Source organism: Alligator mississippiensis, chromosome 4, assembly GCF_030867095.1.
Source record: "Alligator mississippiensis isolate rAllMis1 chromosome 4, rAllMis1, whole genome shotgun sequence".
In the NCBI taxonomy this organism is placed as follows: domain Eukaryota; kingdom Metazoa; phylum Chordata; order Crocodylia; family Alligatoridae; genus Alligator; species Alligator mississippiensis.
This window is the reverse complement of record NC_081827.1, coordinates 171029535-171052404: the sequence shown is the minus strand read 5'-3', so window position 1 is coordinate 171052404 and position 22870 is coordinate 171029535. Positions and strand designations below refer to the sequence as shown.

At 43.3% G+C, this 22870-nt stretch overlaps 1 protein-coding gene across 1 annotated transcript in view; it reads right to left on the bottom strand.

The window, feature by feature from the left end:
• Positions 1-22870, bottom strand: part of CDK15 (cyclin dependent kinase 15) — a 91183-nt gene that overhangs the window by 6172 nt on the left and 62141 nt on the right. The window contains exons 10-12 of the mRNA XM_014594366.3: positions 17894-17957; positions 6807-6855; positions 2595-2734 (exon numbers count right to left, since the gene is read on the bottom strand). Coding sequence (XP_014449852.2) covers positions 2595-2734; positions 6807-6855; positions 17894-17957 — 253 coding nt within the window. The remainder of the gene's footprint in view (positions 1-2594; positions 2735-6806; positions 6856-17893; positions 17958-22870) is intronic.

Here is a 22870-nt window from a genome sequence, read left to right as displayed (position 1 = left end):
CTCTATCACTAGAGATGAAAAAGCTGCTCCATTAACTGGCTGCTGTGGTAGATTCTTATCCTCCCATTGGCACCAGCCACTAGAGAGGAATCAACATGGATTACCCTTATTTTCCAGCACTTTACATCCAGAAAAAAACAAAGTACCAGTATTTTGGATCTCCTCTGCTCACCAAGTTCACCAAGAGGAAACTAAGAGCTCCCTGCACACCTTCTCTTTACCTCCCTGCCTCATATGACAGCAGCCTCTATCTTCTCATTAGCATTCATTTCAATAGCATAAAATTGTTATTTAGAAGGGCTCTCACCTCTGAGACAGAAGTTCCCCAATTATTTTTTACAGAAAGTGGCCTTTGGGAGGTATTCTCTAGCTACAAACTTGTTAAGGGCAACTTATGTAAAAGGAAGTTCAGGCTATAGATATTTCAGAAAAGAGAAAAAGGACTCCTGGCTGGAACATGTTTTTTTTAATTTTGTTTCTCCCCCACTACCCCTCACCCCCACCTTCCCCACACCTCTGGAAATTGAAGCCCCTTTTTACTTTCTACCTCCAGCTTGTTTCTTGCCCTCCTGACTGAACTTTCGTGTTCAGAACATTGAAAATAATAGCCAGCCTGCTCCAGAACAAAGTAGGAACAAAATATATTTAAAATCTGCACTGTTATCATAGCACCCAGAATTCTAAAATGATGCAATTAAATCTGAAAATGATGCGATTCCAACATGACACAGGGAACAAATGCTTTGTATAGGATTATGGCAATGGGGATGGATGCATTGGGAATTATTCAGCATTGCCTAATTTTTATAGTCGTAATGAGTCACTCATGAATATGATCTTGCATAATCATATTATACTGGTTTCAGTCCAATAGACTTTGATTTTGTTCCCAACACACTGGTTGCTATGATAATGCCATGTAGTTTCCTGTTCACCAAGGTACCTCTCACTGCTGTTTGAATGAAGTATCAGAGATGATAAATACGGGGTGGTATATAAACCCAGGGTAAAGGAAATCATCTCCTACATGGCAATACACCCTAGATAATAAACCTTGTTCTAGAAATTGACACACCGTGCCAATCTGTTGTGTCATTCCTTCTATTTCTTCTCTCTCTCCCTTTCTCTCATTCTGTCTGTCTCTGTACCTATTTTTTCCACACTTTCTCTTTCTCTGTCTCTTGGCACTGGCACTTTCATCTCCTCCCTTGGGGATTTGAGATGTCACTGCAGGAAGTGCTTGTCCGCCTCTCCGGCAGCAGCAGAGCCCTGTGGCTTTGACAAACCTCATTTAATTGGGAGGAAGCCAGGAGGGTTTGAAAGAACTGAAACATCCACGAAACTCCTTTTATCAGGCGTAATTTAAACTCTGCATGGAAAAAACCCTATATGTATAAAGAAAAGTCAACTTCCCTCCTGCTGTGAGCGCTCCCCTCTTCTCCCCCTCTCCCCCCCAGCACAGGCAGGCTCCTGTGAGATTCCATCTTTTCATTTTTCTAAAAGTGTCAAAGTAGATTTGTGCTCTGTGGCTGGGTGAACAGAAAAGGAATGCAGATCTTGCGCTCACTTGCACACATACAACACCTTTCTAAGGGTGGCAGTTTGGGAGAGATTCTAGCTGGCAGCTCCTCTGCTTGGGGTATGTTAGAAAAGCCATAAATGAAGTTTTCAAATAACTTGACAACTTGCTCCAAGTAGGTTCCCTCTTAATTACTCATATCTAAAGAGAAAAATGAGTGCCCAAGAGACCCTGAGAAATGGCCAGTCTGATAGGCATATTATGCAGGATGGGAAAGAGATTTTCCAGTTTAGGAAGAAGGTTTGTAACTCAGTAGGTTCTCCGTCTGTTGGGTGGTGGGGGCATGTGCCTGATAGATGTTTGTGAATATGTTCATGAGTGAGCAACAGAAGGCAGGAGAAGAAAAGGCAGGTAATTTCAAGGGAGATCTAGTATACAGGGTATAAGGGACAGCTGGTTTCTCAGAACATCAAAAGGGAGCAGAAGGTGCATTTTGGGGACCGGGGCTAACACATCACATGAAGCAGCTGGGAATTCAGGATATTGGAGCAAACTGTCACCTGAATTAAACATAAAATATGGTTTTAGGAAGGAGCTTCAGGCATCTATAGGTACAGAATCAGGAAGCGGTGGCTTTATACTGAGGCATTTACAATCACAGCTTTCTAAATAAACTACCAATACTGAGGTATCTTCTGAGTTCCTTTCTAGCATTGATGCCATGTTGACAGAGGAAAAAAAGACTAAAGTTGCTCAAGCAGCAACTCGGCCACATTGCAGCTTATGGTTTTTTTTTAAAGTTGTTGACCAGCAGTGTAGCAATGTGGCTGGGTGCCTGGGGCACAGGTAGCAGTGACTTCCCATTGCAGCTATGCCACTGATTCAATCACAATCGTGATTGTGCAGCTGCCAATGACAGACTTTTTTTTGCACAACCTCCCCCTCACCCCTCCAACCCCAAGTTGGCATCTAGGGCAGTTGCTCCTTTTGCCCTGCTGTAATTGTGGCACTGCTTTGACAAACTACAAATGAAGCATCCCCCTTCTTGCTGAGATAGGAGCAGGGGTTAACATACCATCTGGAAGCTGATGCAGCTGAGCAGGCAGAAGGCTGAAAAAGTTATGGACAAGCGCATCTTGTGCAGAGACCCGCTCTCTAGGAAATGTTTTCAGCATTCTTGATGCCAGGTCTTCAGCTCCTGGCACCCTGCCCAGTCTAGAAAAGCAAGAAAAAAACAAATAGTACCAGAATGGGACCTAGGACATAAAGCAGGAACCAGATCTAGGCTCAAGTTTTGTCAAGGCCAGGAGATATTAGATCTGGGAGATTTGGTTAAACTTGTGATGGGGATGCACGTCCTGCATGGCTCCCCATGGGAACTTCAGTGAAGTTTGAAAGTGTGTGCCTCCAGGATGTTGGTTCACACCATCCTCCAGTGAGACTTTTGGATCCCTCATACTTTCTTTTGAAGATAAATTGTTACTTTTTGAAGAAGGAGCTTGGAATAAAAATAGATACTAGCAGTAGGCAAGGGTGTACGTTTACATGTATCATAGCTAAAATTTCATAAGTTATTTTTATGGTCATACTCTGAGCCATAGCTGCCGACTTTATTTTTTGCTGGTGGGTGCTTGCAGACATACCCCGCCCTCCCCAAAAACCTCAGTGTTTTACTTTTAACTTGGTGTGTTCCTGTGCCAAGCCCCGCACATGCACAGCAGAGGCAGTGTGTTACTTCAACCTTGCTCTGCAGCATCTGTAAAGAAAGGGTGCTTTAGTAGGGCTTTTTTGGTACTTTAATAGCTTGATTGAATTAGCTTTAACTTTAGCCTTAGCTTTAGCTAAAGTCACGAAAAAGCCCCGCTGAAGTGCCCGAGCTATACAGATGCTGCAGAGCCAGGTTGAAGTAATGTGCTGCTGCTTCCGGTAAAGTGTGGTTTTTGTTTTTTTGTTTTAATGTCTGCAAGGGTGGATCCATGGGCTGAGCACCCGCTAATTTTTTCCGGTGGGTGCTTGAGCCCTGGAGCACCCATGGAGTCAGCGCCTATGTTCTGAGCCATGACAATATGAAAATGTCCCTGTGTAACCTGCCAGTGACCACTACAGATTTGTGTTCAGAATTGAGAGATCAATGGAAATGCCCTGTCTGTCTCCTGGCCCCAGTTTAGCAGTGTAGTTAGGCTGTAATCATGTTGGGGATTCACCAGTATGAATCTTTCCCAAAATGAATGTTTTGTTTTGTTTTTTTTCAAGTGACCAGCAAATGCCAAGTGGTGTCTCCTGGAGAAGAATGCAGCTGGGGACTAGGAAGTGAAAGAGAGAAAACAAACAAGCAAGCAAGCAAATAAAAACAATGCTTTAGTTTTACAGCTTTTACTTTGTTTGTTTTGATCATGTTTCCGCATCAAGTGGCCCATCAGAGAGTGGCCTGTTGTGCTCCTACTGACCACCCCAGCTGCTGCTTCCCCTCCAAACAACACCTCAGTGCTGGCATGCTCCTGTTCCTACCCTTTTCCAGTCCTCTGATGCATATAGAATCAAAAACTGAAGGTTGGGAGGGACCTCAGGAGGTCATCCAGTCCAGTGGTTTCGGCCTTTTTTCATTTGCTGACCCCTAAAAAATTTCAAATGGAGGTGTGGACCCCTTTGGAAATTTCATATGGAGGTATGGATGAACCCCTTTGAATTTGAAGTGTGGGTATTCACATACTTTTGATTGACTGTAGTAGTCTTTTGCGGACTCCTTAGACATAATCTGCAGGCCCTTGGGGGTTCACAGACCACAGACTGAAAACCACTGATCTAGTCCAACCCCATGATTAATGTAGGAACACCCCCAACTATATCACCCCAGCCAAGGCTTTGTCTAGCAAGGTCTTAAAAACCTCCAAGGATGGAGATTCTACAACCTCTCTGGGTAACCTGTTTTAGTACTTTACTACCCTCCTCACAAGAAAGATTTTCCTGATATCTAACCTAAACTTCCCTTGCTGCAACTTGAGACCATTGCTCCTTGTTCTGTCATCTGCCACCACTGAGAACAGTTTAGCTCCATCTTCTCTGGAAACCCCCTTCAGGTGGTTGAAGGCTGCTATTAAACCCCTGTCAGTCTTCTCTTCTCCAGACTAAATAAGCCCAGTTCCCTTAGCCTCTCTTCATCATAAGTCATGTGCCCCAACACCCTAACCATTTTCAGCGCCCCCCCACTAGACTCCAACTTGACCACATCCTTTCTGTAGTGGGGGGCCTAAAACTGGACACAGTACTCCAGATGTGGTCTTACCAGTGCTGAATACAGTGGAATAATCACTTCCCTCAATCTGCTAGCAATGCTCCTACTAATGCAGCCCGGTGTGCCATTAGCCTTCTTGGCTTATTGTCCACTGTAACTGCATAGAGCACCTGATGCTCTAGATGGTTTTGTTTTTGTAAAAAAAATATTGTTTTTGTAAAAATTTAGGTCTTAGTGACTATGATAGAAAAATACTAATTTCTCCCATCAGCCAAACTATGTAAGCCCCTGCTGGTTTAGGGAGGAAGATACAGGGACTAAGAATCAAAAACTGGGTGTTGCCTTATAGTGTCAACACTTAGAACAAGCCTGCACAGGGGCTTGATTTCCGAGGTCATGATATTGGTGGAGCCTGGAAGATCCCCTTTACCCTGCTTAGCAACCCCTTCTTTAAGGCTGTTTGCCATGTCACTGGGCTTTCTAGTACCCCCATCTTCCAGGCTCCACAATGGCTACTAGCTCCACACAGAATTCCCATTTGATTCCATAACTTGCTAAGCAGGGCCATAGTTGAGCTGTCTGAAGCACTCCTTCACTTCTCAAGAGATGAATATTCTGCCTCTGCAGTTAACCAAGGAAGGCAGAAACAGAGTCAATCCTGGACCAGTACACAATACAGAACTCTGCTACCACAGCACGGGACCAGTCTATTGGTACTGGCTTTAATAGAGCTTTTCCAGCTTTAGTCCTTTAAACAAGGAGCTGTGGCCAGTGAGCAGGAAGCTGTTCCATCCCAGGTGATTACTAGGAATACATTCATTTCCCTGCTTTGGAGGAGAGTGGGAATTATTTTTAAATGGGAGTGTGTTATCTAAGCTTGAGAAATTAGAGAGTTTATATATTTATGAAAGTTTCTGACAACATTTATTAAAACGATTTGTGTCTCCAAAACTAGCATGGTGTTAAAGACATTAGTATCTCATTTAAGAAATTCAGTGCAGTTCCTGAGAAACCCAGCTCTAAAGGACAGTGTGTTATCACTCAGAGTGAGGCTGAATGCAACAGTGAGGTACTGGACTCGCCCTAAACCTGCATTAGCTTAAAGTCTTTGAGGCCAAAATAGTCTTTTCATCTTGACACAGTGGGGCTTTGATCCTAGGTTGTAGTTTTCTCTGGCATTGTTCTGTACTGTAGTGACTGTAGTGATCACTGGGTTCAATAAACACAGGCATAAGTGAATGGGAAGAATTAAGCAACCGGTTTTATTCTGGAGCAGTAAGCAACTCCTGCAGACTGTATGTCTGTCTGACTAACTGGCTAGCTGCCCCCCGAGGAATCATATCCCAGTTCCCAACCCCCTCCGTCTCAGTTAGGGAGCACCTCTAAATTTAGAAACCTGGCCCCAGGGGGCTAAAATAGGGCACTTAGTCAAAATCAGTTTTCCAGATTATATCTTTCATTGATATGTATGTGGTTGGGGATGCAGAGGCTACTTTAAAGCTGATTCTGTAGCACTGTTGTGGGTGACTGAGAAAAGTTGTACCTGCATTGTCTGAAATATCATCTTTAGGATGAGCTCTTAAATCGAGTCCATTCCCAGTTGGTATTGATCATAGAAGAGTATGAATTCTCCAGTCCTTGCTAATCCTGCAATCGTTTTTTAGCCTCATATAGACAGCACCTTTGTATAGCTTAGCTATTTTTTTCTAGCAATATTTATTTCTATGCACAAAGCTGGGAAAGTGCAAAGTTGGTAGTACAATCTGCACTGGGTCTGTGCAAGAGGGCCTGGAAAGCATGATTCATAAATCAAATTGTACCTTTCAAACAGTCATGCATAATGTTGAATTGTTGCTTGTCTGAGAATAGTAAACCCACTGTGCCTATCCCCACTGAAGTCTTTCAGAATCTGCTGCTTAACTTATTGTTGCTTATTACTACAGAAGTGCCTCTTACTCATTCTAGACTTGCCAGAAGAGCTCATTTAAAGTTAAATGGTTGCGTATAAAAACAAACCCACAGGCCGCTTTGACGCTACTGTTATAGGTAGTTTACCTGTCACAGAACATTCGGAGCCTCTGAGGTCTGCTGGAGACAATCCTCTCTAGAAAGTGAATATGCAGTCACAAGATTAAACAGAAATCAATCCAACAACCATTCTTTGAGCCCTTACAAAAATATGTGCTTAGAATTTCAAAGGACCCTATAGAATCTGTCATCTTGGTATTTATAAATATACATTATACCTATAGGACTTGAATATCAGCATTGATATTAATAAGCCTATTACAGTTTTATAACCCTCTCATTTTACCTACCCACAAGTATAGGCCTTGGGCCTGATTCTATTTCTACTTAAGTCAGTGGGTGTTTTTCTTTGACTTCAGTGGAAGCAAGATCAATTCCCAACATCTAAGATTTAGAAATCGGAGTTAGTTTTTCCTGAGTAAGAGCTAAGATCTTAATCCAGTGAATGGATCTGGGTAAGTGGCCCCTTATGCCTACAGAGATGATGTTGAGGTCCTTCTGGTCCCACATAAATATAAGGGGGTTCATCTGCATGGAGCTGACTGCAACACTGGGGCCTGAGTAAGGGCTTTAGGATCTGGCCCTGTATGTATGCAATGTTTTCTCTCTACAGCTAAGGTTTGTTTTTGGGGGTTCCTAATCTTGTGTTTGCTTCATAGCCACTCATTTAAACATTCCTATTAAACTGAAATCTTGAGAACTTTGCAGTTTAGAGCGCACTTGGTTGCTTTTTGTTATTTTTAATTGGACCAATTTCAAGACAAGTGGAAACAAGAGTATTTTTGGATGATATCTTTTATTGGACCAACTGCATGGTTGGGATAAGTCAAACAAGATTTTGAATGCTAGGCATTCTCCCTCAAGTGACGTCAGCTGGATCATCACAGCTAAAACATCACTCTAACACTACCAAAACAATTGGAAACTTTTTCTTTTATACATTGAAAAGGTAATAATAGGTTTTTCAGATGTTCTTTTGCTTGTTTCTAGATGGAAAAAATTAATTTAATGTCACAGGTCTGGAATAATGACAGCTATTTAAATGAAGACATTTTTATTAGCAAACGGTGTAGAGGCTACCTGTCACAGGAACTGCTATGTATTTACTGCAGAGCACTGGTACAGTTCAGGGCTTTCCTTCCACTTCACTGTACAGTGAAGTTTAGCTTTCTACAAAATTATATGCAGGATTCATTGTATTCCATTTTTATATACAAAGAAAAAGAAATATTGCACCTACACAACCATTAAGTCCCAAAGTCTTAATGATAATTTTTAATGTGAGATTTCCTGCAGCTGGAGGGTGTTCAGCAGGCAGTAATGGCTCCAAAGGAGCCATTATTTTCTACAGTGCAGTTTTCTGTGGTTTGTAATTTCAGTGAGCCGGATTCACCACTGATGAAAATTGATGTAGGATTGCTTTGATCAGCAGTGTGACCATGATTTATACCATGTGAGGATCTAGTCCGTTGAGTTCGATAGGACTACGCCAATTTACATCAGATAATTTGTTGGTTCAGTGTAGCCATATTTAGAGCCATAAGGCTGCGCGTGGGCCTTTGATGAGCATAATGAGGTGGAAAAATGCAAGCAGCCTCCTCCACTGCCCCTTATGTCCTTCAGCAGGTTTGCAGAGACTCAGGGATTACTGAGGCACAACACAACTGTGTTTGGTAGGATGCCTCCTGTCAGCCAGTGCTGCTTGCAGAATGCTGTGCAGATCCCCAACCTTTACCCTGTGCATCATGTGAAACTCAAAACATCACTTACTTGGGGTTTAAGTGGTATCTGGGGCTCAGCGGGCTCCAGGGTGGATAACATCCATAGTTTGCAGGGATAGCAGGCTTAAGGGTGGTTAGGACAGCCTGAATCAAGTGTCTGTTGAGAAGGGACTTGTGCCAAATTTCAGATAAGTCAAGCCTCCCTTGGGTTATCCCTAAGGGGGAATCGGTACAAAAATACCTGGAGCACAGCTGCCCACACAAACCGCAGGGCTGGTTCTGTGTATGAAAGCTAAAGATAAGGCAGAACTATACCAGAACTTTAATTTTAGGCCCACTCCTGGAGTCTTTTTTCAAGCCAAATTCCCACTGAAGTATTTGAGGGCTGGTTCCACCAGAAAACTCTTTTAAGTGTAGCACAATCTCTCACTGGCAGCACTATAGTCTTACTAATATTAAACATGTTGATTCAGAGTCTGGGATTGCCAGCTGGATAGTTACCATACGTTTACTACAATGCTGCTGGATTCCTCTGCAGTACTTAATGTAACCGTAGCAGCAATCCCGTAACCACCAGACTGCTGCTTTTGAACTAAGATAATAAGTGATAGAACTGTTACTACACCAACTTAGCTGCCATAAAATGTAACTGGACATTGATTTATAAGAAAAATACAATCAGAATTGAGCTTCCTTCAAACTAGTGGTCACTCTTACAGGAAAATGTAATATTTAGTAGGTTGTTAGAAGGGTCGAAGAGAAGAATAAATAAAAGCTTAAGAAAGGTGTGCTTTTTAAATAGAAATAGCAGGTTTATTCTAAGAACATCCTGAGAATTCTCACCTAATAAATAACTTATGAATTGACAGACCAGTAGTTCTCTCATACCCTCTTCACTGTCTTGGGAATGCTCCAGTCTGCTTACTGGCTTTTCAAATGCTGGTGTTTGAAGAAATCACAGGCACATAGAGTATGCACAGAGGAGATCTACATAGCTCCAACTCAAATACTTCACCTCTTTTCCAAAAAACACGAAAGAAAGAAGGAAACTCAAAGATGCACAATTCAGGGAGTGATTAATCACTATAGGAGAGCCGCCTCTCTATGCTCTGCGGGCAAGATCTCATCCTTTCTACTGCAGCACTGTCCCACCCACCCTTTGCTTTCAGGTCTCTGACCAGATTTTTACAGGAACCTTTCAGGAGAAAGCAATATAGGCAGAGGGAATGGCTGTTCATTGCTCCACCTCTAAATGTAACAGGATTTACAGAAAAGTTCATTCCTCTTGAAGGCTCAGGACAAATGTAGTGACTTCTTAACCTGGCAGGGGAAATACCATGTATCTGTGTCCAAGAAGGCAGTTTTCCTGAACCGCACCCCAGGAGAACTGCTCTTCTGGAGTGGTCCAGTCCCCGCCGAGGTACAGTGGCTTTAAGCCCACTGTATGGAAATGGGAGTCTCCTCCCTTGCTTGATCTGAGGGCAAGCAAAACTCGGGGGCATCTGTACCCCAAGCCTTTGGGCTTGGGCCTGCAAGTAGGATGCTCGCCAAATGTTTTGGAAACATCTGAGGCCCCAGTGTGGGTGGAGGATGTTTGCTGGTAGTAGGGTCACTTATGGTTCTGGACACTTGGATTTGGAATAAGTTTTGGCTAATTTGGCTGCGGATACAAATTAAATTAAAAAAAAAAAAGTTCATGTAGTCTGACACTACATTGAATTTTTTTTGGCTGCCCCTCACTGTCTTAGAAACCTGCTTCTGGTTGGTGCGGTGATAGGCACACCCTGCCAGAACCAGGCCTCTGTAACATCCTCTTTGAAGGTAGGGGAGGTAGTAGAGCTAATGTTGGGTTGGGAAAATGATGGCCATGTGATTGCAGTGGAGTCATGCTATCAAGAAGCTGGAAGGAAACTACATGCAAACCTTATGACCTGATACTGTGACTGGATTTGGGGTGGTTCAGGTTCCAGTACAAATCGGAGCAGTGTCAAGGATGCTCTAATTTGTGCTCATCTGCCACTGGAAAGATACAAAATAGTCCCAGAACTAGGACCTGGCTCAAATTACAAAGTACTACAGAATCAGGTCCACTCTCTCTCCCTGTTCAAGTATCTATCTATTTTTTTTGCAACTAACTAGTTGTTCTAATAAAAGATAGCAATCTCTACCACACTGACTACTTCAGAAACTACTACCTCCAAGTGCTAATGAAGCCATTATTAGCAAATGCCAATGCAAGTTTATTATACAAGCTTTCCCATCCAGACCTGGAGAATTTTCTTGCTTTCTGCAAAGAAAATTCAGGCTCATTAAAGAGCTCCCATGCACACGCCTACACGTGCACCCCTATCAGGAGCAAATGTGCTAACAGCGGGCACATCCCCATGAACACAGCCATGCGGTTTATGGTGCCACAAAGTAAGGTGTCGCAAACTGCACACGGTATATGTGCACCTGTTCACCATGATGCTAATTTGCAGTGCAGTGGCTTTTTTTTAACACCAAGAGATCCCAGTGTAAAAAAAAAGCCACTAAAAAAAGTGGTGTAGCACATGTGGCAGCAGTGTGCACTTCCAGAAACCAGATTACCTGGCTGGCTAGAGCCACACTAGCTGCTGGCTGGGCTCTCAGTGGCTAGCTTGGTTCCCCTGCCACCCCAGGAGGTCCCCAGGACCCCAGGTAAGGCTGCTGGGACCAGCACACTTACTGGCCTCAACTTCCCTTCCTCTACCCAGGTCACTTTGCCACGTGCCAGAGTGTGCATGCAGGGGCATGCCTGAGGGACAAACTGCAGTGGCACAAATATGTGCCGCTGCTATTTGTCTTGTGGGAAACTCATACCCCTGCACGTGTGCTCATCGGGATGCACCTAATGGGAGCAGTTCGGTCCAGGGCTGCTCCTGCCTCCCTGCCCTGCCATGCCTCCCTGCAGCAGCCAAGGGGAGCTCCAGGCTCTCCCGGGTGCCAGCCCTGGGTTGGCAGGGGGCACGGGGATCAGGCCTGTGCTCTGGGGAACAGGGGGTAGCTGTTGGGGGTGGAGGACAGCTCCCAGCCGTGAGGAGCTTGGGATCGAGGCTCAGTGGCACTGGCTTGGAGCAATGCACCGTGCCCAAAGCAGCATCAGGACTGGGGGGAAATAGGGGAGGGGGAAGCAGTGCTGGGACTGGGGCGATGTGGGGAGGGAACCAGTAGCTCCAGGGACCAGGGGGCTGGAGCTGCAAGGGGGAAGCAGTGCCAACTGATGCTGCTTCCCCTTCATGTTCCCCACCCCCACCCCACCACTTCCCCCTCATTTCTCTGCCTGGTCCCAGTGCTGCTTAGCTCCTGGCTCCCCCTGGGAATGGGTGGGGACTGGGAGACAACTAGAGTGTGTGCTGCATGGGAACAGGTGAGCTCTCTGTCCCCTCAGTCCTGTCACTGCCTGTGCAGTGCATGCCGCAGTCAGCTCCTGCTCCCCGCCTGTGTTTGGGGGAGCCGGGAGCTGACAAGAGCTGGGATTGGGGACAGAGAGCTCAGCTACCTAGGCTGACCACAAGGAAATTGCTCCCGGCCAGTGTCTACATGTGTGCTACTGTGCAGTAGCCAATGCACTGTTAATCTAGTACCTGTATTTGTTGGTACTAGCTAACAGTGCATTAGCCTAATTTACTGCGCAGTAAATCCCATGCATGTGTAGACACTGACACTTTACTGTGCGGTAGATTAGTCTAAGGAGCAGTAAAGAGTTTTGTGTAGACGCACCTTTTGTGTTCAAAAGCTTGTCTAACATCTCTTCCAACTATAGAGCTGATCCAATAAAAGATATCACCAAAATAACCCCTGGCTTGTTGCATATGTCTTAGACCATCACGGTTGCCAAGCTCCAACCTTAATGCAAGTTTTGACAGGATTTATTATTGTTTAAGTACCAGCGTGCTGGAAATATCTTCATAGGAGTGAGCATTTTTAAAATGCACTGGTTGGATCTGGTGTGCAAGGACAGTCTGCGGGGCTGGTTTAGCATGGATGCCGCATGCAGCATACACCCCTGACCAGGTCCCTGTGCTGCATGTAGTGCCTATGGCACTGGTCCAACCCTGCACACTGCACACGGCATGTGCTAGACTAGCTCTGCGCACTGCCAGGCTGCCACATCCTGCATGCGGTGCACGGGGTTATGAGACCCATGAGCTGGATCTTAGACCCCTAGTCTACTCAATAAAGTGCCTGTCTGCCCTGCACTTTGCCTAACTTTAAATTCACACAGGCTAACTACTTCTCACTATTGTTAGTTCCTAGTGTCCTCAGGGCTCGTCTCCGCAGGGATAATCAGGAATATTTATCCGAATGAACTAAAGATGGAAATTTACACTGAAATAATTAAACTGCACTGTCTACACCGGTGTTTAATGCAGTTTAATTTACTTTAAAAATTAGTTCAGATTAACTTTCCCCAACTGTCCCCATGTAGACAAACCAATATAAACTACTGATACCCTATTGTTTAGAGCACAATACAAACACCCAGGTAAATATGTTCTCAGAGTCAAAGACTAAGACAGATCTAAAAATGCAAAGATAAAAAATGCAAAGATATTTGGACCCCCATTATCAACAAATTAGATAAAATACTGATCAAATAATATATGATGAAGATCTATCTAAAATACAATGGTACCCTGTATGCTTGATTGATTTATTTAAGAATGGGTACAGAGCTTACACACACAAGAGATTTGATTATTTTCTGTGACAGTACAATACATTGAATGCTAATTAGAAAATATCTCCCTATTTGAAAACTAAGGTGGAGGTGGCTTATGAACTGACAATGAGGCAGGTAAATGGAAAGGACAAATGTAAAATGAGTAAACATTCCCAATTTATATCGTGGGAAAATCATACCAGTACTGCTACATGACGGTGATATGTCTGCAGCTGTCCACAAGAAAACATTTCCCTCTGATCAGTGAAACTGCTTGTGCAGCAGGACAAAATTGGGACTCTGTCTGTGTGACCTCCATTAGATTACAGTACATAACCAATACCAGACAGAAAGGAAGCCTCCCTGGAGGTTGGCCATACTGCATCTTAGGGCTGTTATATGTTCGGGACCAAAGCCACCTATAGTTTATGACAATAAAGATTTCCATCATTTCAGAATTCAATTTCTTTCTATTCCATAGAGATCTCTTGTTATATGAAGCATCAGCATAAAAAAGTGAAATAAAAAAAAAACATGCTGAGAGCTCAGACTTCATATGTACTCTGACAAATGTCATTTGACATTGGTGTTTCAATGCTTGTTGCTTCTTGCTTCCATCTGCTGGTGGAAACTTGAAAAGCACGACACACTAAAAGCCTCTACCTTTGGAGGAAGAAAAGCTCATTTCTGGAAGCTTTTAAATTCCATGCCTGTTACTAAAGCCTGCAGACATTTGAGAAATTATGCCATTGTGCTCTTTTAATTTAAAGCTAATCGTTACATGTGAAGAACTCTCGTAAAGTTCTGCCCTCATAAACAAAGTTACACAAACTAACGAAGACAACACTGTATATTTTCTAGCAGCTTATGCAATAAATCAAGGAGGATTTAAGACATATAGAGTTACAGCCAAGTTGTAAGAATTTATAAACCACTCTCTTTCCTTTGGAATTCAGGTGTCAAAGGGAAGAGATGTGAAAAACTCAGTGCATCATGCACTCGTTTCCAGTTTGGCAAAATCTTTGGCTAATGCTATGTGCTCTGATTCCTAATCCTTTCCTGCCCTTGACCCCTGCTGTCTAGATTCAAACTTGTAGCCATTAGTGGAGCAGGATCAAGACACTGGCTTTCCAATGCCACAACTGGGGTTTAGAAGGGATTTAAACTCTCTGCTTTTCAGCCTGGTAAAATGAACACAGCAGTAGATTAATGCAAGGATTTGTGCTTACACAGCATGAGAGCTTTCAAAAATAGTGTTAACAGAGCTACAAGTGCCTCTCAGAGAGGAAGCAAAACAAGAGAGGTCAGACCCAACAAACGGATGGGTGCAGGGCAAAGTCTGGCCAGTGCTATTGTAGGTACAGGGGCTCCTATGTGGAGGGGGCCTGGGCCCCAGTGTAGCCAAGAAGGGGCTTTATACACCTTCTGTGTGCTGCAGGGACCGGTTCTGTACCAGTAAAAGTATAGTCAGAATAAAGACATAGCTGCTAGATCCACTGCTGTGAGTACTAGCCAATGTCTCCGGGAAGGGAGAATACAAAGACTGTGGACATTGCTGCTGTCTAGGGACAGTTATGCAGCCTGAAGAAGAATCCCTTGCCCAGCCTTTCTGTTTACTTGTGTTTGGACAGGGATTGAGGTTTTGGTGCACAAGACAGTTGTGTTGAATTTATGTAGGAAAAGAACAGGTTTTTCTTTAGGAGAGGGTCCAGTTTAGAATTGCTTTGGAAGGAGCGCATTTCTCCCTTTGCAAAGGATACTGCATTGAAGGCAGGGTGCTGTCTTTGTGGTGAAGCCATGTCTGTTCTGCCTAATAACCTTATCTCCTGGGCCCTGATGTGACTTGCTTCCCCCTTGTTCAAGGCTGGCAGCAAAACACATTTAAGTCCAGAGCAGTCAGACAAACCTCTAAAGGTTTAGAACTGCTGTTTCAAAAGATTTCTCCAGACTCGCCAATCCATAAGCCCTTCCAGGGCTGATCCTAGACTACTGAATCCAATGGGAGTTCTGTCATTAACTTCAATGAAAGATGGGTTGCACTCTTGGTGCTTTGTTTATTGCTGTGTTTCTTCTTTGCCTTAGGCAAGGACCTATTTGTTTGTTACCTGTGCTTATTGTGCAGTGCTGGGAACATTGGTGGGGCTAGCTAAAACCATTTTGCCATTTAGATTTGGGCAGCCACTCAGAACTTTGTTTGGTTATTTAAACGATCCCAGCACAACTAGGCTGGAAATAATCTCAAGAGAAAAGGTTCTTTGGTAGGATCTCCCCATAGGATGAGCATATTGCAGGGACAGCCGTACTTTTGCTTCAGGCAGGAAATTTGAAGTGCAGAGGAGCATGAAAATGGAAAATACACTTAAACAATGAGATGTTTCCATACCACTTCTCCCCTCTCCCCAACCTCATCAGAAACAGTTTGATTCAGTTCTGGGTAGGGCAAATACCTGGCTTTATTCTTATTTTATCCAAACCAATTCATATATTCCTGATTTTGAGGCAAACACCATCTCTGGTTTACAGCTAGAGCAGCTGGGGTGGTTGCTAGAGCCATTCCAGTGACCTCTAAGGAGAGGGAAGGAATGCTTCTCCCCAGTTCACATCGTAGTGGCTTCAGCATCTCACCCTGGACTGAAGCAGCACTCCTCCCCCTTTCCTCCTTCAAGGACACTTCTGTGGGGATATGCCCACCAGTCCCTGTTCCTCTCATCTGCCTCACCCACAAAAGCACTCAACCTTGTAGGCTTCTATGGAGCTATGCTTTATGGCACAGTAGAGCTCAACTCTGCCCACAAGGATTTCTAGAGCATGCCTAGTCTAAAGAAATTCTCTAATTGATTAAAACCAATCCAGTGACTGTGGTCATACAACCAAGTAGGACTGCTTAAGGAGGCCTGGTTCGTTTTTTACCAAACAAACTCCAAGATCACTTAGAATCATGACATCCCTTCCTCTCCTACAGTGGAACTGTATCAGTTCTGCTCCCTTTAGTGTCCTCTATAACTACAGAAGGCAGCATTTGAGCGCATCAGTTTGGTCAGGGTGGAGTCCGAGCTGGTGCTAAATCTTAGAAGTGATTTTACCTGCAAGTAGGTCTAAATATACCAGCTTGTGGCCACCTCCACAGAAGTGTGGAAGTTTGGTTCCCCAGGGACAACTAGCAGTGGCACACCTCTGGCGTGTACCCTGGGTGGGGGAGGCTGGGTTGGCCAGCACTGGGTTGGCCCCAGCAACCTTATCTGGGATCCCAGTGGCCTCCTAGGGTTGCAGCAGCAGCAATCCTATTGCTTGGAGCCTGGCTGGCAACCAGAGCATGGCTCCAGCTGGCCAGGCTCTGGTTTTGGGTGGCACATAATGTCCCCATGTGCACCACCCTGCTTTTTTATTGCGCGGGATCTCCTGGGGTCAAAAACCTCCAGTACAAATAATTGACTGCGTGGTATGTGGTACTACAGATATGTCTGCAGTGCCAAATATCACACAGCCATGTCCGTCTGGATGTGGTCTGTTTTTTGCATTTTCGTCAGAAAATTCTTTGGGATTAGACTGTGCCATTTGTATTTATTTCGGTATTTCCCTACTCCACGAGTAGTCTGGGACAATCACCCCAAACCAACCCTTAATGAGGAAAACAGCTCTTTTCCTCCCCCAGTCTGCTCTGCTCTGCTCCCTCTTTATCCAAACTAACTTACTGCTGATGGCAGGATGGCGGCACATTCCCATTTCACGCCAGCTTGATTAATGTGTCTGTTATTTGTGTGAAAGATTCCAAGGCTTCAGAATGTGAGACCAGGTTATTGTTCAGCCAATCACAGTTAGCATGTGAAAATGGGGGATGTTTAGTGTTCATGCACCAGATTCAAAGGAGGGGCATCTTGGAATGGGTCACACAGCAACACCCACTTCTTTGAACGGGTGTTACTATGCTCTACTAAACCTGTAAAACTTTGGCTCGAACCTCTTCTTTTCTCTCCCCCTCTTATTTTTTCTAGATAGATTCCCCCTCCCACCTTTCAGGGTGAGAATGAGAGAGACTGGCTAAGTCTGTAGATGGATGGATTTCACGTTTCAGGGTTTTTAATATTTCACTTTTATATTTCTCTTAGAGAATGATCCTGCTGAGAGGCTAAGAATTGGTGCTCATCATTTCCCCCTCACTGACACTTGGATATATTGCTCTGAAAGATATCCCAGGAGAAAACATTAAACAAAAAAAAAAAAGAGCAAGTGAGAGAGCCTGCTTTTCAAAGCATATTTCTCAACCTGCCCACATCAAAATAAGAGACAACTGGCCCTTTGAAGTTCAGGACACAGACTTCTCAACCAGCCTGCATTAAAATAAAAGAAACTAGCTTTATAAATCACACAGACTTCTCACCTTGCCCACTTCAGAATATGGGGAAATGACCTTTAAAAATTGGGCTTAAAGGCCTCATAGGTCATCTGTAAAAGAATAAATAGGGCAGATAAGCCATACCCCCAGGTACCTCTCAACTTCTCCAGGGAATAATAGGAGATGCTGGCCCTTTAAGCTGAAGGGCTGAGACTGACTTAGCACTTCAGACAACAAAATGCTAAATCAGTCTAATGTATATCTATTTTTAGGGATTCCCTAGAGCCTAGAACAAGGTCCCCTGGTATTTGTATAGCACAGCATTTTTAAATGAAGAGTATAACTGATTCAGGAGTCACACTTAATGAGATCATACCTGGCTTATAGTTGGGAAGCTTGGAAAGTCCTGGCCATGTGCCCTCACTTGGGACCCCCAATATCTGTGCAAAACAAGAGAGAGAGAGAGAACAGAAATAAATGTTGTTTGCAAGTACCTCCATACAGTAGGTGTGTACCATTTAGACTTCAGTTAACTGGTTGTGAATCCAGAGTAATGCCTTGGAAGTCGGTCACAATCCCTGGATGTGCACCAACATTAAAAAATTGGAACCTGGTTCTGTGTGCAAAGGACAGAGCTTCTTTAGTACTGTTGATTTTCTAATGAAAAGGGACCTTGCAAACCTTAATGTCACTGCTGCTGGGAATGTCAGCGTACATATGCAGCTGCACTGACAGATGTCATTTGCACTGTATTTCCAATAACAGGGTCACATTGTACAGACTTGTTTACAGCTAAAGGTGTCCCCCTAGGGCCTGGATTGCATTGATGAGTGATTGTCTCCAGTTGTACTCGCACCACATGATATGCAGTCAGTGGCTGCACACTGTCACTGGGATAGAGACCCCTGCTGTTTTGAGATGAAAAAGAAAAGATGGTAAAGAGAGCAACTGACAGGTGCTAAAAATAATTCAGGGCCCAGTTTTGAGAGTGGCTGAGCCTCAATTACACCTCTTGCCTTGAATTATGAATCTTTATGTGGCTCAGTACCCTTCAGGAAAGTGTCTCTAAAGTTTGCTTTTGCTGCTGAAGACTATGGATTCGAGCACATCTATGTACATATTCTGTTTGAAATAGCAGCTGTTTAGTGTGAAGATTATTATTTGTTACATGCAAAAAGTACTGTGTCTAATTCTCTGTTAATGAGCTATGCTAAACAAGTAAAGTCCATGCCCAGGAGCATTTAGAATATGACACAAAATAATAACACAATACTGCCAACCCCCAGAGTTAAAAAAATCAGGATTCATGCCCCCAAAGAATCATGAGATTGCCATAAAGATCATGAGGGCATAATCTTTAAATTACATTTGTATTAGGTTTTATTTTTTTCCCCTATAACTATACGATCTAGAAATGTACTTTTCTTTGAAATGAAAGTTGCTACTCTCATGTAATAATTAGGCAACGGGAGCTAGAGCTTTAAGAAAAATATTAAGTGTTGCAAGATTTGGAGTAAAATTGTGATGGTTGGCAATTCTATCAAATACAATACAGGCAGAAAAAGTCCAGAATATGATTGATACAGGTAGCAGATCTCTGGTAAGCTGATTTGCATTTTTCACTTGTATTTTGGGAACCCTAAAAGAGCAGTGATGACAGTTACTATAATCTGCAAGTTGGAAAGAGCAGCTAGAATAACAGATTTGGGTGAGGCTATTTCAATTCATGGATAGTGTGCTTGTAGCGCAGATAGGACCCATAACTATAGTTTGTCACAGAACAAATCACAGAAGTGCAAACCCCTACATTCTCTTGTGGGAACAGAACACTTGACATTTGAATCTAGAATTACGTAGTAGTCTTTTATCTCTGTAACAGGTTGCATCAAAACACTGGATCTGAAATCCCTCAAATATGGAGTGTTTAAAATCTAGGTAGACATTTTGAAGCATGGTTGCTGCTGTAATTCGGGCCCTAATTTTTCCAGAGGCTGAGTATCCCTTGTGGGTAACAAGGCACTTTTAATACCTATGATGTAAATGCTGTTTGAGAGTATTTAGAACATGGCTGAACTGGACTCAACTTAAGGATGTGAATAGACCTTTAAGCACGTTGCTGTGTATGGATGAATTGGGTATAAGCACGTTTAGCTGAATTTCTGCCTAAATTGGAGCCCAGAATATCCACATATAATACAAACTGGCACAGCTGGTTCCAAGCCATGACATTTGGGTCCAGTTTCTAGTATGTGGATCTACAATGGTAGGGGCTGCATTTAGTTAATTAAACAAATGCACTCTGACGATTACCATCTACAAGTCCTCTCTGCAAACTTCAAACCAGTTTTAACAAATCCCTAGGTCAAATCAAGACACTGCATTGTGCCTTACAGATATAGCCTATATGTTATGTGGGGATAGCAGCACTTCAGTTTTGACCAACAGGTAGAATTATGGCACTCAGCTGAACATAATTCTTCATTCTTTCACCTGCTGTCCCAAATAGGAACCACCCATGTATCCTAAAACCAATCTGACTGACATCTAGTTCCTGTCAAAGAGCTACAGAATCTGAAACATAGTAAATATAAACCCCTCTTTTTATTTCCACACCTGTTGTATGTTTAATTCAATTCCAACCTAAAAAACAGTAATGGAAAGTGAAGCCCTAGGCTAATAAAGGAGGTGTAACTAGGGACCTATCTAAATTGTGGCAAGAGGAAGGGATTTTTGCAGGTTGCTGATTTCATGGTCTTGTTGAGGTTAGCTCCCCCTTGCTGCTGATTGGCCAAGGGCCCCAGTGGCCCCACCCCTCACTGCTGATTGGCCAAGAGGCCAATCGCTTATCTTCAGACTGCAGCATTGCATCTCACTTCTTAAAAGATGGTGTCAAAACCTTTTCACTTTCCTGACTGGTGCGTTCGATTGGTCTTCATCATCATTAACTTAGTCTCTCCGCAGCTCTCCCTCTAGCCATGTGCTGTATGGCTGCAGGAGTTGCCGCACTTTCTTTGTATTCTGGTAAGCTTTATTTGGTTGGGCAGGAAATTCTATGCAAAGTTGTGGGAATTACTGTTTTTTGTGTTGATTGTAGAAACTGCCATTTTTTGTAGTTTCTGCAAAAATTGTGAAACCACAATTTAAGTAGATTTCTAATTATAAGTCTGAATCCTCTGTTTTTCAGTTACAATATATATATAAAAAATGAGTGTGTGTGTGTGTGTGTGTGTATATCTACTAGTTAGAGACTATATCCAGAACTAAATCCTGTTCTCTGACACTAGTTTGTGCAACAAACATCTGCTGTGTACAAATAATCTTCTGTGTACAAATTAATTTTAATTTGCAACATTATACAAACCTGCTAAATATGATGGGTGAAAAATATCCTCCTGCACCACAGTCTTGGAAAAAAGTCAGGGTACAGAAAAGGCTGACTAGCCAGAGCTCAGTTGCACAAGCACCCATGTCACGAGTTTTGCCTGTCACCAGCTAGAGGTGCAGGGCCCCAGAACCCAGAAGCCCCACACCTATCTCCTTGGCAGCTGGCAGGCCTTGTGGCCTCAGCAGGGGCTAGGAGGCCTGCAGCTTTCACCCTGCTGTGCCTTAACACACACAGTGTCACCCACGTCACGAGTTTTGCTTGTCCACAGCTTGAGGTGCAGTTCCCCCCAACCCCCTGCACCTATCTCCTTGAAACTTAGCAGGTTTTGTGGCCTCACTGGGGGCTACCATCCCTGCAGTTCTGATCCTGCTGTGGCTTAATACACACACAACATGAGCTTTGCTTTCAAGAATTTGGGGTGCAGTTTCCCCCAAACCCCTGCACCTATCTCCTTGAAACTTGGTAGACTTCATGCTCTTAGCAGAGGGTACCACCCCTGCAAGTTTCATCTAAATCAGACAAAAAAATAACAAAGTTATAGATATTTCATTGATTCCCCATTATACCCTATGGCCGAATCTCTGAATCAGCTCTGAAGCTTTGGAGTCGATTTGGCCAGATCGAAGTGGGAAACCGATTCGGGGCTCCGAACTGAATCACTGGCATCTGAATCGGCTGAATCCAAGCCCAAATTGAATAGTTCCCTATTTGCACAGGCCTAGTAATTAACCTGCCCTCAGTACCACAGTATGATGGCTACAGGCACCAGAACTGGTAGTAGTGCGTACTTTGTTCAGTTCTGGGTGTCTGTGGTGCCCTAGATTTTGTTTCCTGAGAGTAGATTGCAATACCTTCATCAAAATTCATAAAAAAAATTGGTTTATTATGAATTCACACAAATGCTATATAACATACCTAGGAGGCCTTTGTCTTCCCCTGTGCTACAGCTGCTTTGAGAAAGCAGTCCATTGAGGTATCCTCCATATGTACCTTAGCTGAGTAGCATTTTTTACAATAGTTTGGAGCCAGCCAATCTTAGAAGCAGAGTGGTAGATCCCTGTATCCACTTTAATGGAGCCTCACTGAAATCAGTAGCAGCAAAAAAGCAGATCATAAATATATAGCTATCTGATGCAAAATCTATATATCACACCTGGAAACTTGGACTAATTATCTTAAGCTCAACCCACTTACTATCCACAAGAAAATACAACAGAAAGTTTTGTAGAATATATTTCACTTACAGTCTCAGCCCCAGTGATACAATTGGATCAATGCATATTTTATAGAATAATTTATAGGGCCAGGACTGCCCACTATAGTGATAGAAGTTATAATTGAGAGACACTCCCTTACTTAGAATACTACAGAAGTTGAGAACTGGGAGATTTTCCCTCAGTTAAGATAGTCAGAGCTAGATTAAGTGTCTGCAGAAATTTACGTACTGCTCCAAAAATAAAGCTCATTGTTTGGTTCTTTTCATTGATATATACCTATGCTCATTGAACGTAACGATCGTTACACCTACCAGCCAGCTAAATACCTTGGTGGTGTTTATTCAGTCAGCCCTAGGAGAAAAACTAATCAGACACAAAGGCTGCACACCAAGATTTTCTAAAGTGATATTGAATGCCTTTATTTTTTTTAAACCAAAACTGGGTATTTTAAAGGAACTGACTTGTTAGAAGATGCAAAACATTTCTAAAGTTCATGCACCCAAGCTGTTTCAAGGGGGACACTCCAAATCAGCATTGAAAATCTAGGTTAAATGCACTCTTCCAGATGTGAAAGTATAACAACTTGAATCCATCTTTGTCATATATTTACTATTTCATGGCACTCAGAACTTCCTTCCTTATTCTTAAATATTATTTCTGTCCTTTACAGAATAAAATATATTAAACCACAGAGGTAGTTATAATACTGTATATATGAAACTGGCCCAATCATCCTTCGACTATAGAACCA